Here is a 20,621-nt window from a genome sequence, read left to right as displayed (position 1 = left end):
CATCTAAATCAGGGGTCGAGGAACGGAGCTAGAGTAAATGTGAAAATTTTAGGAGCAATGAAGGTTTCAACAAATACAAATTTGAAAAAATGATCATAAGGATTTAAAAATTGTGTAAGTGAAATTCTGCTATCTTTTGTCATGATTTACGTTTGTGAACAATTGAAAAAATAATCATAAGGATTTAAAAATTGTGTAAGTGAGATTCTGCTAACTTTTGTCATGATCAACGTTTGTGAACAATTTTCTGCCCTTAAAAACAAAGTAGAGAAATCACATGGACTCCGAAGATAGTATGAAGTGAAAAAGCTCTGATATCAATCTCGGTATGTATTATCAAAAATGAAACATTATTTATGTGAAGCGTGTTTTGAATGAAATGTTTCAATTCTTATTATTAATTTTGTACTGTGCAATTTTTATTACAGTATGTATGTGAAGCTTGAAGTCTTTAAAGTCTAAAAAATTATTTCTCATTTCAAGAACAATCAGCTTGTTTACGTTTACTTTGATGTCTGGAAGTGGTCTAATATCATTTAATACAAATAGGTTTAGAGTAATACCCAATTAACTTCCTCGATCCCTACTCTAATTGAATCAGTGTCTATTCTATATACAAGGCGGCCATCAACGATAGTTTATTATATTTCGTCTCTGTTCTGGCAGAACACACTAACTGGAGAATACTAGTTTTGAGTAATTTGACTTTGAAGTTGTTAAAATGTTTGAAATGGTCTATCATGTGAGTTTATTAAGTAATCGTAAAAAGGATGACTTTAAAATAAAGACTGTTTATTTATTAAGAAGGTTTCCAGAAGGTAAAGTTTGAAATAAGGAACATTTTGGTACTAACTCAATATGTCATGCTTGTCTTCTGCCAGAACAGTGACGATTTATGTATTGAGGTTTTATAACTGTTAGAATAAGTTAGTCGTCTAAGCTGTCAAAACTGTCTATCTGCTCTAAAAGTTAACACAGCCAAGAGGGGAAGGGCTGTCAAAACATAGCACTTTTTGACAGTTAACTTATTGTAAAAATTATTAACCACTAAATACATAAATATGATAAACTACCGTTGATAGCCGACTTGTGTATAGAACAGACCCACTGGATCATACATAATAAATCAACTCAATAGGACAGATAATAAATCAAATGTTCTCATGCATTTTGGCAAAATAAATTTTGTTAAATCAGAATAATAATATGTACCCATATATAATGTAGGTACATACAGTATCGGAATATTTCCAGTTATCGTTAATGACTTAATGGTTCAACATATTTTCTAAACGATTTATAAACTAATGGAAATTAATTAAAGATAACAGAATAGGTTATAAACAAATACATATCAGCCAATTATTATTGATAATGAAATAGAACTAATGGCAGAAGTATAAATAAAAACATATTATCTCACCTCACTTCCTTGTCGGCTGTGTTGCTCGGACAATGTATCTGGAGATGGTTGCTTATTGGACCAAGTGTCATCTGACTGTCCGCGGTCTAGTTCCACTCCTGAGTCGCGACTCTCACCAAGATTTGAGTCAGAATCATAATACAGTGATTTTCTGTACAGCATTTTCTCGACTCGACTCTCTTCTTGCAAGAAGCTAGTGATGTCAGGCCTTGGGGCGAGTTTCAATTCGGGATCCAAATAACTGTCATCGTCCATACCTTCGATACCCAGGAAACTGGAGCGCTTATTTCGAATCTCTTTTTTGATTCGCTTTGTCGAGTTTAAGCGTTTCAGAGGAGCCTGAAATGGTGTAATAATATAATTATAAAAATTAAATCCATTACATATCTAATTTTTTTAATGGATTTTATTTAAGTTTGCTGTAATGCAAAATAGTAATTGTATGTTTCTTTAAAATAACAGAGTATTGAAGGTGATGTTGAACAATGATAATGAAGATTGTAGTGTGTGTATCATATTGTGTTAATAAATGCTACATATCAATTTAGACACTTACAAAAATTAAAAATTCTAATTGACGAGTTTTGTGCTATCCCAAAGGAATTAGTCTCAGCGACTCAAGTTTGGACTTTTTGCATTTACAATCTTATAAGAGCATTTTTATAGGCCATAAGATAAATAGAGCTAGAAAATGTCGAAAGGCATAACCCAGGTTGCTGTAACCGATTTCTGTGTAACAGTACAAAACTCGGTACTGTTCGGTTATCAGGAATACAGCGGAAAACACATTTTGAAAATAGCCGATAAACTGGATTATTTGTTAGGTTAGGTTAACCTAACCTAACCTAACCCAACCCAACCTAACCTAAGCTAACCCAAACTAACAAATTATCCAGTATATCGGGTATTTTAAAGATGTGTTTTCCGATGTATTCCTGATAACCGTAACAGTACAAAACTCGGTACTGTTCGGTTATCAGGAATACAGCGGAAAACACATTTTGAAAATAGCCGATAAACTGGATTATTTGTTAGGTTAGGTTAACCTAACCTAACCTAACCCAACCCAACCTAACCTAAACTAACCCAAACTAACAAATTATCCAGTATATCGGGTATTTTAAAGATGTGTTTTCCGATGTATTCCTGATAACCGTAACAGTACAAAACTCAGTACTGTTCGGTTATCAGGAATACAGCGGAAAACACATTTTGAAAATAGCCGATAAACTGGATTATTTGTTAGGTTAGGTTAACCTAACCTAACCTAACCTAACCCAACCCAACCTAACCTAACCTAAACTAACCCAAACTAACAAATTATCCAGTATATCGGGTATTTTAAAGATGTGTTTTCCGATGTATTCCTGATAACCGAACAGTACCCAAAACTCTTCTCAATTAGAAAATTAGAATACAAAATTGTGTTGTTAATACAATCACTGCTGACCTGTTAATTAGTTAATTAATATGTAATTGCCACATTTAAATGTCATGTTAATTATATCTAATGGCCAGGTAATGCAAACGCGCCAGTCGCGTTGTCAGCACTAACACACAGGAATAATACACCAATAAAAAGGAAAGTTTAAAAATAGATCTGTAATATATTTTATTTAAATAATTAAATGATTGTGAATTATACGCATGTTCTTAATGAGTGGCAATGTTAAGTACAAAAATAAATTAATACTAGCGGAGCTAGCTGGCGAAATGTATAGGAACGGCATTTTTAAAAGTGATATAATATATTATGATTATGTCAAGTTTTTTAAAATTGTGTGTGGTGTGTTATCCAAGATATTTTAGGATAACAATATAAGAGATTATTTGAGCAGTTATCAATATGTACTATAGGTTTGATTCACTCACACATTGATGTATAATATTATTCAAACAATCAAAATTATAAGATTTTTCACTTCAGGATTTTAAAATGAAGATTAATAATCATTATCAGATAAATCCAAGTAAGTAGCTACATACATATTAAATTTAATGCAACATAATATGCAAATTTTAGTAGATAAGATAATAATAAAATACTATCATTTAAAGACTGCTGATTTAATCTAATTAATTTGATAATGTACCATCTAATCCCTCTTTGTTATAATGAAAATTAAACAACTGTAAGTAGCCATTTTGTCTGTAAATATCAATAAAAAATAGCATCGAAGTATTGATATAAAAATATATTTCTTTTACATTCAGAAATAAACTAGGTACTACTAAATATAAATTGAAAACAAATTAAAAAACAAAAAAAATGTATTTGAAGACATGAAATACTAAAGTTAGTTATATGAGATAAAAAGTGAGAAGCGCAAGGAAGCGAAAGGCGTAAATGAAATTTAGGCATTCTTCTGTAATGTTTTAAAAATTCTCAATTCCTTTTTTCTCACATCTACAGACTGTAATATAAGCAGCATCAAAGTATTGTTCTCAAAATTACACTTACACCTTTCGTCTACTCAGGTCCTCAATCTTAATGAGTGTAAAGTTATTAATCATCACTTACATTAGATAGATCATCGTCGTCGACGGGTGGCGGAGGTGGTTTTTCCTTGGGCGGTTCCATAGCGTTGGCCGAGGGACCCAACGAGAATCCCATAAGATCGTTTGTGACGCCCCCGAGACCGCCGTTCGAGTACAGGATCTCCACATTCTCATACAAAGGAATAGGCATCTGCGCCGGCTTAACATCTGGAGTGATACTGACAGTTTTCACCGGCTGAATTGTTTCAACTGGAGTTACGTTGTAAGCGGCTATGATAGGTTCTTCGATCGCCGGCTTGGGCTTTTGATTGACAGTGGGCGTGTCGCAAATTTCAGCCATCTTTTCGGTTTGCGTTACCTGAAGCTCTTCAGAATCGATTGCGTCAAATGCAATGTCGAGCGCCTCAAGGACCTGTAGAAACGAAAAATAATAAACAGAATGTTTGCGGTTGAATTAAGCAACTTACGAAAAAACATGCATGAAAAAGCTTCTTATGGCAGCCAAATATATTCACAACAATAGTATATAAACAAATGTGTGATAACTAAAAGTACAGAATATAATCTTTTGATGTTTGTTTCATGAACAGTATAAATTACAAACCTTCATTTTAATAATACGAAAAGTAAACATTGAGTCCCTGTCAAAACAAAATGTGAATTAATTAATTTGCCAATATTGTAATACTCCACAAAATATATTATTATACAATAAAAATTAATCCAATAAATTCAAACAGGATTTACTTCACAGAGTATTTTACCCTGTGAATAATTTTTACACAATATTATTAATGAATTATTATGGTAATGTTTACCTACAAAAATACGTATTCACATGCCAAAGACTAAAAGTAGATTAAGAGCAATACGGAAAAGATAAAATTATCATTAAAGCATGCCAAAAGCGCTATCTCATTATAGATAAATAGTATACAGAAAGGTTAACGAGAATTCCTTTCTACCAAAAGCGGCCGACATGAATATCATTATTAAAATAAATAACTTAGATTACAAAGTTATTTGATTAAAAATAATCAATATATAAATAATTACATAAATTTTCAAAATATCATTAAACAATCAGAAGATAAAAAAAAGTTTAATATTATTAAGTGTTTTCGTAAAGAACTGATCTGTTTTTTTTTTGGAGTAACTTAGTTATACCAGTGGCAAAGGGTGGAGGTAAGCTGTTAAAATCCAACATAAATAGCGCACACTAAACTAAACATTGTCCGTCAAATGTATTTGTTTTCATTGAACTAAGACTACAATGTGTAGATAGTGTTTGTTGGTTTTTAAAATTCAATTAAGGCCTGCCTAATCCAAGCCATAGTAGATAATAGTCAAAAAATATTTGTTTATCTATAAAATATCTAAAATTATGCCATTAAACCGTACATAATTTTAAATATTTTTTATCGATTACGGTAAGGTATGGGCAGTGTAATAGATTTAAAAAAACTAACCAGCACCATCTGCAAATTGTATTCATAGTTCAATGAAAACAAATAAGTATGACTGATAAGGTTTAGTGAGCACTATTTATATCAAATCTTAACAGCCTACCTTCAACCCCTCGTTACTGGCTTACACTAGATATAAATTAATCTGTACGACATAAGTAGGTACATAATTTGTAAAAATTGAGACATACCTGATTCTGACATTCTTTTATAATATTATATTGACTACATATTATTATAATATACGGTTTGTTATTTTAATGTGAAATAGGAATTTCCATTTATTTTTTGAAATACGTATTGTAAATTTTCTTGGAGTAGGTAGGTAGCTTATTGTACATTCAAGTTGTTGTCACTTTGCACCCGGGGGCTGAGACAAGATCATGTGATATAATAAACGTAAAAATAGAATATTTTTAGTATGTATAATAAAATGTGACTTTTATCAACTCCACTAACACAAGGCCCACGTTTAGATATGAAACATATTAAGCGTGATAACAGAAATTCCTTTTATCAAGAGATAACATTTTTTGCATAGCTAACAGGTAAAATAAAGGATAGAATATTGTCACTGTGATAAAACATTTCCATGCAATTTGTAAAGATAACAAAGGTGTTGAAATAATACACTATTTTCCATAGATTGCAAACATCTAATTATTTTTTCCTAATTAATTCTAGAGGCATAGAATAATGTGTCATAAAAATATCCTAATAATTAGGGGTTCCCAAAGTATGTGGTGATTACAACTTAAAAAAAGACAAAACATGTTGATTTCAGTTTAGTGTGCCGTGAACTGAAAAAGTATGGTTTCCCCTGTCCTAATTGATTATTGCGTAATAATTATCAATTTTTATAAAAATATTGAATTTTGTTCGAGATGGAGTCGTCTATGTTCCTTTATAATAATCACATCACTAAAACAAGTTTCCATAATATGGAAACATATTATGAGGTAATATCGCCATTTTATAATTATGCAAAAAAATTTTGGGGAAATTGCATCAAAATTAATAGTTTTAGAGGTTCTTTTTTAGTCTCATTTTCATATGTTCAGGTTTAGGCTTCATCTCTATAGAAGAGGGTTTTCTTCATTTTCCTGTCGAATTTAGGGCTTCCATGGTTTTGAAATAAAATAAGACAATTTTATTTTAACTGTATTTTTTAAACTACGCTGTATTTACAAAAAAGATAAATTGTAAATACCTACATATTATTATTAACTAATTCTAACTTGTTGTAAGAGTGACTTATTAGTGTTACGTTAATCAAGTTTGCAGAATGAATTGAAACTATTGGTCTCTATACTGCAAAGTAGAATTCCAGGACACAAAGACTGCATAGGAAATGAAATCAATATGTTGTAAGATGAATGAATACATAAATTATGAATAAATGTTTTGTTTATTGTAAAATGCAATATGTATTCAATTATGACAGCTTAAGATACTAATCAACAAAATCAATAATGTTGTAAAATGATCGAATGAATAAAACAGTTTTACAACCTATGGAAATTGAATAGGTCATAAATAAATACAAAATAATACAAGGTGAAATTGCGCCATTGGTCAAAATTAAATTGCATTGCAGATGTGACAAATTAACAAAGATTTATTAAAATCAATAGCCAGTAGTTGCTATACATTTCGTTAACCCGTGCAATTTATAATTTTAAGGCATTTAAGGCATCCCTCGGTACGGACGTGAAGCCCTTACAAAATACATTATACAAGTATGGCACAATCTTGTCTTGTTTTATAGTGAGATTTTAGTCGGGTGAATGTTTAATGATTTGTGAAACAAAATGATTAGTACGACAGATGAGACAATACACCAAACATGCACTGAACACATAACGACAGATATAGAATAGAGAAAAGACATACGTGAAACACTTGCTGTTTTAACACCCACAAAAGTAACCATAATGAAAACATGGCTTTCCATTCACCATCGAAATTTCAGTTTTGCACCCCTCTATAATATTAACACTTGAAATTTTCCATTCAATATTATAACTATTGCCATTAGCAATACTGTGAAATATTATAATGAAGTAATACAAAACCTAGAAGTATTCTTTGCTGGAGATCTCTCCGATACTGAGCACAGAAATGTTTTCAGAAGATTTTCATAACCAGATTCTTATCTTTTCATTATCACAGTAGACAAACAAATGAAGCGTCTGATAGTATTATATTATGTATTCACAATGATGGTCTTGCAGATGAAAAATGATATCACGTAAACACAAGCTTACATAATGGAGGCACCTCAAAACTAGTGATTGTAAGAAATCCAATTTTGCCGAAAACAATTTTTTTAACTTTCTTAGATTCCAATATTTTAAATTTATTAACCAAGAGTTTTCTTTAAATAACAAAAACATCTACATATTATTTTGGCATTAATTATAAAAAAAAATTCATTCCTGAGATTTCGAGATCAAAATATCGAGTGTAATCCTGTTACTGCAAACCCTACTCGAAACACAATAATTTTGTTACAGAAATGACAATTTTAAGGTGATAATGTAATATGTAGCAGCAGAGGCTTATGAAAATTGGGACAAGCGGACAACAAGGGACGAAGACAAAATGATTTTATTTCAAAATGATATCATGTTTTATTGTAATATTTCTACATACATCTAATTATTATTATAATAAATTTCAATATTCGGGTATAGGTACTATAAATTATTGATAAAATAATAAAGATCATAATGTTATAAGGATAAAAGAGGATATGAGGTATCGATAATTGACTGATATACATTAGGAATATTTACAGTTGAGTTAAAAATTAATCTGTACGTCATAAGTACATACTGTGTAAAAATTGACATATAATATTTGAATGATTAGTTTACCTGATTCTTATATTCTTTTATAATATAATATTGACTACATATTATCATATTCGGTTTGTTATTTTAATATAAAATGCTAACAAACATTTTCGAGATTCGATTTGTCGTCATTGGAGGCGGGCGGGCTCATTGTGTGCGAACATTTAACGTCCGTGACCAAATTGTTACGAATTTTAAAAACAAATTTCTCCTCGTGACAGTTGTATTCGAAATTATCGTTTCTCAGATTGACAGGAATTATTTCCGGCATATCTAAAATGGGAGTAACGGGAAGAGAGGTGTTTGGAGAGGATTTATTATTTATGGTTAGGATTGTCCATCTTCCGGTGGATTCGAGAATGGGGGGGCTCTGTTGGAACTTTTCGTTCTTGGGGATGATTACCTTTTTGAGATTGCAACTGACGTGGACATTATTGTAATTTTTGCTTGGTTTATGACCAGCATTATGAATAGTATCAGGTTTGGTATGCAAAGAAGTATTAGAAGTGAGAGAAGATTTGTTAGTTGACATTTCAGATACCGTCACCAGGGGCCCTTCGCAGGGCGCCTTGTCATTATTCCCGTTGCAAGCCGAGTTAGTATTGTTAGATGCTGAATCTACTTCGATCGAGTTCATTTTAGAGCAAATCTCTTTAAAATTCACATGGATCAACATTTTTCCCTCAAATACCACATTATCTACTTCAGAAGTGGCCGAACTGTCGTGAAGACTTACACTGGTGTCCGGCTCGAGTGATTTGACAGTGTCCTCCTCCTCGCGGTCGAAGAAGATTTCTGTGTTGTCATCCAAAGTGGGCGGGTCGTCTTCAGCTACCGCTGAGGCGTGAGAGACCGCTTGGTAGTACTCTTCCTTGCCGCTGAGGTCGTCCAGCTCTGGCTGCGGTGAATCGCTCATGAAACTTTCGGCTTGAATGACAGTATCCTGAGAATTGGCAGATGTTCCCAATAAAGTGAGCGATAGATTTTCGGTGGGCTCATCAGCTTGAGACACGGCGCAAGAAACATCTCCGGTATGAATTCCGCTGTCCTCACGATCCGTATCTGCTCCAGTTCCCGCTTCTCCGCAGAGATCATCAGAGCTTTGGACTCTTTCGAATTTTTCAGCGGGCATATTGTCATCGGTGTCAAGGCTGTCCAACGAGCGATGGAAACGTTTCGAGTCATACAGACCGCTCTCCGGGCTACTGTTCCTTTCACTGCTGTCGTTGGTCTGATGACTGTCGAATGAAGAATCTTCTCTGAATTCTGAATCATCGAAGCTGTTCATTTTGATCTTCAAATCGAACTCCCTCTCCGGTGAAGAAGCAAATTCTTTATTGCAGGCCGAATCCAGATTGGACAGCCTCTCTTTTATGGTCTGCGTCATACCAGCTGACAGCAAACTGTTGTTTGGCACTTTTTCTTGAGATTTCTGACTCTTCAACGAAGAGAGTCTATCCTTTACAGACGGAGCCTTGTTAAGGCTTCCATTAGACAATTTAACTTGAACTTTATCAGCTTCGGAAGTATGTTTTTCCAGAATAGACAGTCTGTTCTTTATACTGGTGACTTCGGCAGGAAGTCTGTTAGCATTTTTAGATGTAGTGATAGCGTCTTCAGTGAGTTTTTCCAAATTGGAAAGCCGCTCCTTGATGGATTTTGAATTGGTGAAGTTACCTGTCCGCGGAGTGACAGTTTTAGGAGCGACTCCGTTAGACTCGGGAGAGCTTTCTTTCTCAAATAATTCTCTTCTCTTGAGGATGTCAACTTTCGGAAGAGGTTTCTTTCCAGATTCTGTGCTAGTCAAGTCAACATTTGAAGCTCGTCTCTGCTCAAACGACGAAAGTTTATTTTCAATTTTATTCCCAAGAGATGGCCTCCTGAGGTTCGCTGACCCGTTTGTGAATATCTCCGGAGATTTTTCTTTCATGTTGTAATTCGTGCCGTTAGTTTTGGAGGCGAGGACATCGGAGGACTGTGTCCTGGATATGACTCTGGATTTGTAGCTCTGTATGGCCCCTTCGTATGTGTATTCCTCAGGTTCAGGTGAGCTTATGGTGGCCGTTGTACAAGTGTCATATTCGTTTGCACTCGAGCCCAGTTTCCTCAGTCCTATTTCACAGCTGGACATATTATCCAAGTCGGAGTGATTCTTTTCCAAGTCCATTCCATCACTCTGTAAGAAAATAACAACAATTAAAAGATTATCAAAAATCACATTGGTAAAGCAAAACATAAAACTTATTCAAATAGCAAACAAGCATTTGAAGAAAATGTAAATGAGGATGCAGCATCAGATCTGAAGAATAAAAAAGGAGTTCATAAACGACCTTGCTCATACACATCTGGGTCAGCTCGTTAAAATTAACTCTACCTACATTGCAAATCATCTTCATGTCTTAACAAGATTTTTGTCCTATTTTGTTAACATGTTGACTGAGATATTGTCATATATATTGTATTTTCCATGTGGTTAAAAATGAATTCAGTCTCGAATAGGTACCGAAAATTGAAATCCCTCAACAGACTGAGAGCAACAGCAGGGCGCACTGGAGACAATATGGTGAAATGGATGATATCTGTGATGAAACCTGCAGGTAGCGAAATGCCTAGCAATGGAAAATCTTAGGTCAACCTCAATTGCTAACTTCTAGAGTAAAATCATGTAGCCATTGAAGACCATATCTATACGATGAAGAAGATATACATTGCATTATGGCTGTATATTGAAAATTTGAGTCCTAGGCATATTAAGTCAATAATTGAGGATTTCTAACGTCTACGACGAATATCAGGGGAATTGATACTGACCGCAAGACTGTGATTGTCGCAATCCTCGGAGAGGCTGCTCTTCCCTGAGGCACTGCTGGTGCCAATGCCAAGGTCACTGAGGTCATTGTTGTCCTCCTCGCAGTAAATCGGAAGCGGCGCACGACTGTTCCGGCGACCAGCCCTAAAAGCAACAAACAAAAACAATCATTTTATTTACAATACTACCAATAGCAGCTTTACCTGTAAGTACATACGTAATATTATGTAGGGAGGTACTAGGTAGTAGGTAAGGTAGCTTTCGATAAAAAGTATCGGTCAAAAAGTGATGTGCTGCTTGACCGCGAGGGATTTATTTCTGAATAAAATTATTACCATCAGTATCGCACATCGAAAGAAAGTTTTCAAGTACACCCAATCCTCTTTTCGCACGGCTTTTTTTGCATGGTTTCGAAATAACACGGTTTAAAAGAAGTACCGATTATTTTTTATTTACACTGATTTTTTTGCTTTAACACACTTTAAAAAAAACTAAAAAGAATAAAAATACATATGTATGTACCTACATATTGATCAAAAAATTGCGTTGCAATGGACCGCACGCCACTGGTGCATACATAATATGTTGTCACCGGATTCCGCCCAGACTTACATACGTACATGCATGGCGCCACTAGTCAGTCACTTCGGGTTCGATACGAGAGAGTCGCCGCGTGCTTCAGTGTCATTAAATATTTCCAGCGATGATAGTGATTTTTTGCCAGCGAAAAACAGCAGTAAACGGGCACGTTTATTGTTAAGTAGCGATACTGAATGAATATATTTCTTTACGCTAAATTTAATTTAAATCTCTAATTGAAAACTCTGTATTTTTATGTAGACATAATAAATAAATTCGATTTATTTTTGAGTTCAAGAATTTTGTATTTTGAGTTGATTTTAAGTAATGGAACCTATCTACCATTATTGTATGGGCACCTTATCCTTTTTTACACATACAAATGATGACTCTACATCAGAGCTTCGAACCGTTATTTTTTTAGTTTCGGTTCAAGTAAACACCCACGGTGATCGTTGGACTATAACGCCGTGGGTCCCAGGTTCGAATCCTGGGTCTGGCAAGTACACATATTGTTTTTCAATTTGTGTGTGGACTTAATAGGTTGAGCAAGTGGCTGATACCCATTTCTCGTAAAAAACAAAATCTGTTAATACAAACCTCTACTCTGTGAAGGCCTATATATGATCCTATTAGGATCGGACATGGTCGAAAGAAGAGAAAAAAATATATATCAGTTCGGTTTCAAGTTTTCCTTCCGACAAAAATAACCGGTTTTTCCGGTTTTCGGTTTAGTTCTGGTTCGAAGTCCTGGACTTAACTTCTTTCCTGCATTCATATCATGACTTATTTTATTAGTTTTAAAACACGAAATTCTTCTTTCTTAAATTTTTTTTTTTTGAATTCTGAGAATATCTATCATTTTTTACTGTTTATTTTATTACCCTATCTGTCATATTTTTGCAAATGACAGTTGGCATTAGTAGTTACTAGGTACATAGCGAGCCATTATCCATATACATAATAGCTACACGGCAGATAGCATGGCTGTTTGGTGGGTCAATGTTTGTGTTATTTTATTGGGATTTGGAAAACAAAAATAATTACTGCCGAAGCTTCAAACTTACTGCCAAATTTAATAAAATTTATCAAGCAAAAACGCCGAAAGAGAAACTTTGTAAAATTGGTTGTGATTCATAAATCAATCATGTCCGTTCAATTGGTCAACATTATGTAGTTTTAATGGCATGGTTTTACTATGCAAGTCTTGTTAATTAAGTAATTTATTGGGCGTGACATGTCAAGAATTATCATTTTTTAAATTCAACAGGCAAAAAGGCGGGAAATCAGCACCCGATCTGTCAAGCAGGATGTCAACGATTTTCTCGAAAAACGAAAGTGATCACCGGCTAGCAGCGCCAACGTGGCGGACGGTGAGCAAAAATCGAACCGCGAAAGTGACATTTCATTGGACATTATTATGTCCAACCGCCAATTACGATGTCCGAACTGGTTCCAGTCATAATTCCGCAAACGGGACTTAGCGCACAGAGCCATAGCCGCAGTTTCTTCCGATGCATTTTCTAGAGTCAGGGTTTCCCAAATCATGTTCCGTGGGGCGTCAAGAGTGTTCCGCGAAAACCTGTAGTGGTTTTATACATGCTGCAACGGTTGCAACAAATTCAAACATGTTTGACTTTCTTAAGAACGTCAAGAAGACCTTCATTCACACATATTTTATGTTATATTTAAAAATTTACTAAATAAATAATTATTGCTTTTTCTCATTTTTATTGATTAAGTGTTATTTACCTACCCTACAAAATAAACAAGGTGTTCCGTTAAAATTTCAGAATTTGCAAAGTGTTAAATCGCAGGAAAAGTTTGGGAAACTCTGTAAAATCTAAACTACTAAAATACTAACAAAAAAAATGGCAATTTTTCTGCCATTTAGCTTATTTTCTTACTCCACTCGGCACATTTTTGTGAATCTCAGTTGGCTTGGCACCACTGATTAATATTAAATAATCATAAAAAATACTACTTCATTATCAGTTTAGCGGAGTAAAATGCAGTGGTAGTTTTTGGGATGTAGAAATCCGACGCACTGACTGATTTTGAGCCCCCCACAATAAAAATAAATGAAACAGTGATGATGACACATAATAATAGTAGTAGTTTGTACGAATCTGTTTGAGTGGTTATGCAATGTGCCCTTTTGGTGTTAAATGCAAGGCATGCTTCGGGTATCTACCTAAAACATTATATAGGTTCTCAATTAGTGAACGTATCTGTTAAAATTTTTGTGATAATTTATAAATTCTATGACTGGTTTGATCTGTTTCGATGCCCCCTTTCAATCTTTTGACGAGACGATTGCGTCATCTGCGTGAAAAAAATCGCCCTTGATAGAATGTGCTGATCGTTGACAGATGTATCGTCCAGCGAGAAACCTACCTACCTGTCGTAATTATTGCTTGGCATATTATTATTATTTATATTAATGAAATAATAATACTTGTATCGAACGTGATTAATATGCCGCTGCGAAATGAATAATATGCAAAATAGAAATTTAATACTAAGTACCTTAGACGCAAACTGATTGAAGTCGAACGTCATTGACGAAGTAAATAATTGCAATTTCCGCATGGAAAGCTTTTCGTTCTAAGAAAAATCACCACATGTGTGTAGAGTTTTAAAATTGGAACGCACTAAGCATTTGTGATCAAATTGACATTTTCGCGAAACTGGAATACCTACCTAATTTGTTTGCCCTTAGACAATAATATAATCTCTCTTGAACGGAGATTAGATTAATGTTTTTTTTGCCAAGAAGTTAATTCATTAATAAAATTATATCATTCCAGTTACGACATCTCGCGATTGAAGTATTGAAATTAAAAAAAATATATTTAATTTTAATCGAATCATCGGACAACGTCGATACTTTCTAAAAATCACAATAATAATTATTATCGGTGCAAAAACTAAGAGCGAAAATAATGTATTATTCGATACTTCAGTTTAGGGATGTTCGAATCATGTAAAAAGATCGATTCAAATAACAAATAATCGATTCATCAAAATACCAATAAAATTCTTCAATCGATTTTTCATATAACTACAAGTATAAATCATTTGCCATATAAAATAATCTCCTATAATTTCATCATAAAATAACTTAAATTTTAAATCAGATATTATTTGCGTAAAACCATACTGAATAATTAAAATAAACCAAAATTAGTATATCTATATCTACATACCATTAGTTCTTCATAGCCAGGAAACACAACATTAATAGGAAATGGCTTAACCCAGCGGGTGTGGTAGCAGTTTTAAAGACAATGTTCGCTTTATTACTTTAGGCCATAACACCAAGGGACACAAAGCGTGCCACACTATCCTCAAATATTGAATGCGCGGTTTGATTATGTGACTTCAATGCGTACTATAAGATAGACGTAACAATTGAAAATAACATATTTTCTATTTATCATATTACATATTTATATCATATTTTTCCACAATACCATGCAAAGTAAAATTGTAAGCAAGTTCCTATTAATTTTGTGTCTTTGTTCAAAGAAAAGTGGCAAAACTGCTCATTTTACCGGAAATTAACAAACGATTATTTACTGGCCGAATTCAAATTAGCAATACCCGATGCGGGTAGAATAATAGTTTTCAATAAGGCATATTTCTCAGCCGGCACAATTTTCATTTGACTAACATCAAGTAGAGTAGTTTGCGTGCCAAAGTCCTTACATAAATCTCGATAGTAAGTGCGAGGTATCCATAAATGCATCTAGGGAAAATAATTGAATCTGTAACTATTTATTAAGAAAATCGATTAAATCGTTAATCGTTGTAAGTACTAAAGAATCGATTCTGTTAGCACATCCCTATGTCCGTCGCGGAGATATCCGCGAAAAAATGTGAAATTATTGGCGGGAACGCGAGCGGATGTCCGCCATTTCCCCCGCACCGTCGGCCATTATTGCCAACCGCAATAATTTATTGAAGCGAGAGTTTCGCCATTATTACAGTTATGAAATTCTTTTAATATCATAATAGCTCGGCGTATAGCATTATAAATATTATTACTTTTATTGGTAATAGGAAAGAAACTACCGATTTATCAAGAATCGGACGTTGATTGATCAATTGGGTGCGGAAATTGATAGCGAATCGAAATAACCACGATGAATACGAAATTTGTATTGACCGCAATGACATTAATATATGGACGAATCATCTGGAAAAGAAAATGACACTCACTTTATTGTCGGGTCTGCCGAATGGCATAATCTGTTCTAACACCATTACAATAAAGGTGATATTGCTATAAATTCCAGATGCTTTTTGTTGGGTCTGCCGAAAGTTTCGGCTCGAACGGGTTCGCTCAAATGAACATTGACATTAGAAACACTGCTCTGACGCCATCACAATAAAGGTCATATTGCTATAAATTCCCGATGCGTGATATCGCGTAATGGAATTGCGTGACGTCTTCGTAAACATGCGAATGCGCGAGTTTACTTGCTAGCTACTGTATTGAATGCGTCGTCCATTTAATAATGTCATTGATTGACCGTATCGAAATGCCTACACACATTGCGGCATAATAATAACATATTTATTTATTTGGACTAGTCAATTCCTGATAGTCAATAATTAATTTCCTACCAAAGAGATTCGAGAATTTGAAGGAAAACCAGATTCCAATACTGTATCGATAAACTGGACCCCGTTTACGCCATGTTACATTAAATTTCACCAAGTTGGGTCAGTTTGCATCGGTATAGTCTCATTGAGAACCGAGCAGATAATAGAATCGCTTCATCAAAAAGTATAGTAAGATACTCGTACATTTTAATACAAAAAGAAATGGCAGATGTATAAAAACATTTAAAACTGTTTTTATACAATGGATATTTTTTACAGATAGATATATTGGTCTGTAGGTACCTACTAGGCATTATGGTATAGAATACATAGTCACAAATTAAACTGACGGTTGAGCAAAACAATGTTTATTTTGAGTACAGGGTTGATAAAACAAATGGCAGATGTATAAAAACATTTAAAACAGTTTTTATACAATGGATATTTTTACAGATAGATATATTGGTCTGTAGGTACTAGGCATTATGGTATAGAATACATAGTCACAAATTAAACTGACGGTTGAGCAAAACAATGTTTCTTTTGAGTACAGGGTTGATAAAACAAATGGCAGATGTATAAAAACATTTAAAACAGTTTTTATACAATGGATATTTTTTACAGAATATATTGGTCTGTATTAGGCATAATGATAAAGAATACACCTACTGTCAAAAAATATTGTCGGCTGAGCAAAACAATACGTTTCTTTTGGGTGCAGAGTTGATGCTCTACGGAAGTCACGTCGCTGGACATGGAAGTGAGGTACTAAAACATTTCCATTCTGACATGTTTATAGTGTCATGGAAGGCAACCGCGCATCCACCAAGGGTGCATAATAGAATACATAGCGGGTGGAAATAGGGAACACAACCTTAAAATCTGATTCTTATTGAAGTTATGGAGTAGGTACAGAGATGTCACTAACGCAGGCATTATTATATTAAATTTGGATCGTGATCATAGAGTAAACAGAGTTAATCGCGATCTTGATTGAATATGGAATGGATTATAGGTATCAGTGTTTGTTGTATATGTACATTGTGTATACGAGAACATGACAGGACTCTTTCTATATGTAGAAATTCTAGACCGTTACATGTATGGAAATAGGATTCAATTTCATTGTTTTAAATAAATACAAGCGGCAAACATGAGCCTTGCTGTGTGTTTATGGTACAGTGACGTTTTTGTATGAATCACACTTGTTTTCCGTAACACAATATGAAGTGCATGCTTTCAACCTGAGATTCGGGATACATTTGTGGTGTCTAAGGAAAAAGAAAATACATTATTTTATAACAAAGAATCATTCAACGCAGAGGGTAGTATCACGTTGCAAAAACGAGAAAAGATACATATTACGATTTCGCACGTCCATTAAAAAATATGGTGGTAACACTAAAATCGAAATACATATTTGTTTATAAATCGGAAAAAAACCTAGGTGAGGGAAACTGGAAAGTATGGTATAAAATTAAGTAAAAAATATGATAACTTTAATATTTTCACTAAGGTTTGTAAGTGTACAAACGGATACGATCAAATGCTTATATACATATTTCGTGAAAATATATTGTAATGAATATAAATCATAAGTTTAGAGGCCATTCATAGACTGAAACCGTATATTATTATCATTACTATTATTATTATAGTATATTACACGCATTTGATCGCATTATTTAATACCATGAACTTACAAACTTAGTGAACATATATTATATTCATGAACAGAAATCATAAGTTTAGTATGGCACACGGTATAAACTGCATGCGGTTTCATATTTTCATTATATTGACGAAAAGAGACAGCAGTGAACAGTGTAACGAAAACATAAGATTTCACAATAATGATATAACGAAACATCGTTTTAGTGATTAAATTTCTCTAAACTGCTTTAAAGAAGAAGAGAAAAAGGCGTTCTGAAAAAAATATAATTAGATAGGTACGGATATTCAAACAAAATATAACACAAAAGTAAATAGTAAGCGCATTATAATAGTAAATTGGAAATGGTTTGCGTAAAACTGTAACGGTTTAAGTAATTTTTAACTGTCAGAAAAGATATTATTTTGTTTCCGTATTGAGAAACTGGCAGATGGATGTTTACCTATTTGGTAATAGTATATACCTAAGTTTCAAAAGGGAAAGCCCCCACGAATAAGCTATATGCTTACTCCAAATTATTTATTTATTTATTGTCATCAATCATCCGGTAGACATGCACTAGCTTTATGGCAAAATAACCGATGCCTGCCGGTTGCTACACATAATTGCATTGCTGTTATGATTTACTTGATAGAGAATATTGATAATAGTATATCTACATCACGGATGCACTATTCCATACAATATCCGAACAGAAAAATTGGCACTTTTCCAGAAAAGGTTATTGACATCTGTAAGGATCACCCTTAGTCTCATTTAAATACGGATATAGATCAGTTTTAAGGACAAACAGTTAATAACAAGATGAACATGTAGCTTTAGGACACTGATGCACTGACGAGAAAAAAAAACATATATGCATGTATACAAATTAACGCAGTTTCGAAATTCACCCTTATTACGATCAAGGCTGAATTTTAGCATTGGGCTAAAGGGGCTCTATCCCAGGACCCCTAACTTGGTAGAGAAAACACGGGGCAAACGAAGCAACTGCCCTTGCGCAAATGAATTTGCAGCTTGTTTACTATGTACAAAAAATATACATATCAGAAGCCACTGTAGTTGTGTTCAGTCATTATGACATGCAAAAATCATCAATTTTGGATAGATCAGTATAAACATTTGTTGTTGAAAGAGTGCAATATCACACAGAAAAAAGAAATACAGATATTAAAAACATTTTACATTTTGTAAAATGCGTTTGTTTTGTTTTTGTTTTTGTTTTTCTGGGGTCCCTAATATGTATTAGCCCAACCCCCCCCTTCAAGCATAAATTCGGCCCTGATTACGAAGTAGACAGACTTAATTTTGTTGTCACTTTCATCATTGTTTATTATGAAAGAATAAAAAATAATATAATAAGTATAGGATGTTTTCGGCACACTAAAATTTTGGTATTATTTTATTTTTCACAGTTAGCAATCCACGAATGTACCTAATCATAATAATATTACGTCAATGATTGGAAATGAGTGAATTCATCGACGTAAAAAAAAAGAAACACCATTCAAATCGATGGAGATGTCATGTTATTATTTTTTGTTTGAACGATTCATTTGACTCACTCTGAATGATTCAATCATTTCATTGACAGGTGATTACTTTTTACTGAAAGTAGCACAGAATTTACAAATAAAATTAACACATTTTCTTTTTTATATTATAGAAAATGGTGAATACTTACAAATTAAATAATATACCTTTTTTTAAAGTTGTCGAAATGGTTCACTCATTCGATAGCAATAATTCATTATTGTGGCTTCCAGCGGGTTCAGCGGTAGACAGACATGACGTGACACAATTGTTTTGTCGGTGGCTCGTTTGTTACCAAAACGGATGAACGTCATTCGATACGGATTATGGATTGAATTACCTTACTTATTTCGAACACTAAAATAGAATAGGAAGTCAGTTTCAACGAGATTTATACTGAAAATTTAAACAATTCGAAGAGATTCCTTTTCTTTCCTGTTTTATATGTATTATATTTATTATAGATTGTCAGGCTTTCGGATTTCGGTTTAATTTCTATCCGAGAAAGCTTAATTCATTACTGGTTACAAATTTTGCAAAACTGTAAACCAAGAAGAAAAATAATAAACGTGTTGAATTTTTTCAGTCACGGAGAAATCTGCAACACCAATTAAAAAAAAACCTGCGAATCGTTCGTTTTGTAACGAAATCTGTGATTGGCGGACACTCAGTGTTTCCTACGCGTCCGCAATTATTATTACAAGAAATAATAATGGTGTGAACCAAAACGTTTCTTTTGTAACCGAATTAACGTAATGCGAATAAATTAAAACTAAAATGAATGTGGCAACTTAAACCTGCAAGCCTGAATCATTACGTAATGTACATAACAATGCGTATTATTTTACCTGTCCTCCATCATCTCGTTGAAGGTCTTGGAGCGGCGGCGTTTCCTTTCGTGGTCTTCCTCCTCCAGTCTCTTGACTTCCACGCATCGCTCGATGATGTGCTCCACGCGCTTCCGCCGGGAACTCTTCCAATTGTCCAGGTTCTGCAGAAAGAAGAGAAGTTTATATTTACTTATAAAGACTAAACTATCGATTATTTCGTGAATACATTTTGTGCATACAAAAATGGTTTATTATTGGGAAGCATGACTCTTTGACCCATATGATGCACTCACTAGCAGTTATCGTTATCTTTAATATAACCATTACGTGGATAAAGTTTT

The 20,621-nt window shown here is 33.7% G+C and overlaps 1 protein-coding gene across 4 annotated transcripts in view; it reads right to left on the bottom strand.

Moving 5' to 3' along the window:
• Positions 1-20,621, bottom strand: part of smash (smallish) — a 478,903-nt gene that overhangs the window by 11,832 nt on the left and 446,450 nt on the right. For all 4 annotated transcript variants that reach the window (XM_085956529.1, XM_085956532.1, XM_085956531.1 and 1 more), the window contains 5 exons: positions 20,299-20,441; positions 11,058-11,199; positions 8,983-10,422; positions 3,945-4,334; positions 1,424-1,762 (listed from right to left, as the gene is read on the bottom strand). In XM_085956529.1, the coding sequence (XP_085812655.1) occupies positions 1,424-1,762; positions 3,945-4,334; positions 8,983-10,422; positions 11,058-11,199; positions 20,299-20,441 (2,454 nt within the window). The remainder of the gene's footprint in view (positions 1-1,423; positions 1,763-3,944; positions 4,335-8,982; positions 10,423-11,057; positions 11,200-20,298; positions 20,442-20,621) is intronic.

Source organism: Rhyacophila brunnea, unplaced genomic scaffold (assembly GCF_057557595.1).
Source record: "Rhyacophila brunnea isolate RB1 unplaced genomic scaffold, BYU_Rbru_1.0 scaffold_6, whole genome shotgun sequence".
In the NCBI taxonomy this organism is placed as follows: domain Eukaryota; kingdom Metazoa; phylum Arthropoda; class Insecta; order Trichoptera; family Rhyacophilidae; genus Rhyacophila; species Rhyacophila brunnea.
Note: the sequence above shows the minus strand (reverse complement) of the source record. Positions and strands in the feature narration are given on the sequence as shown.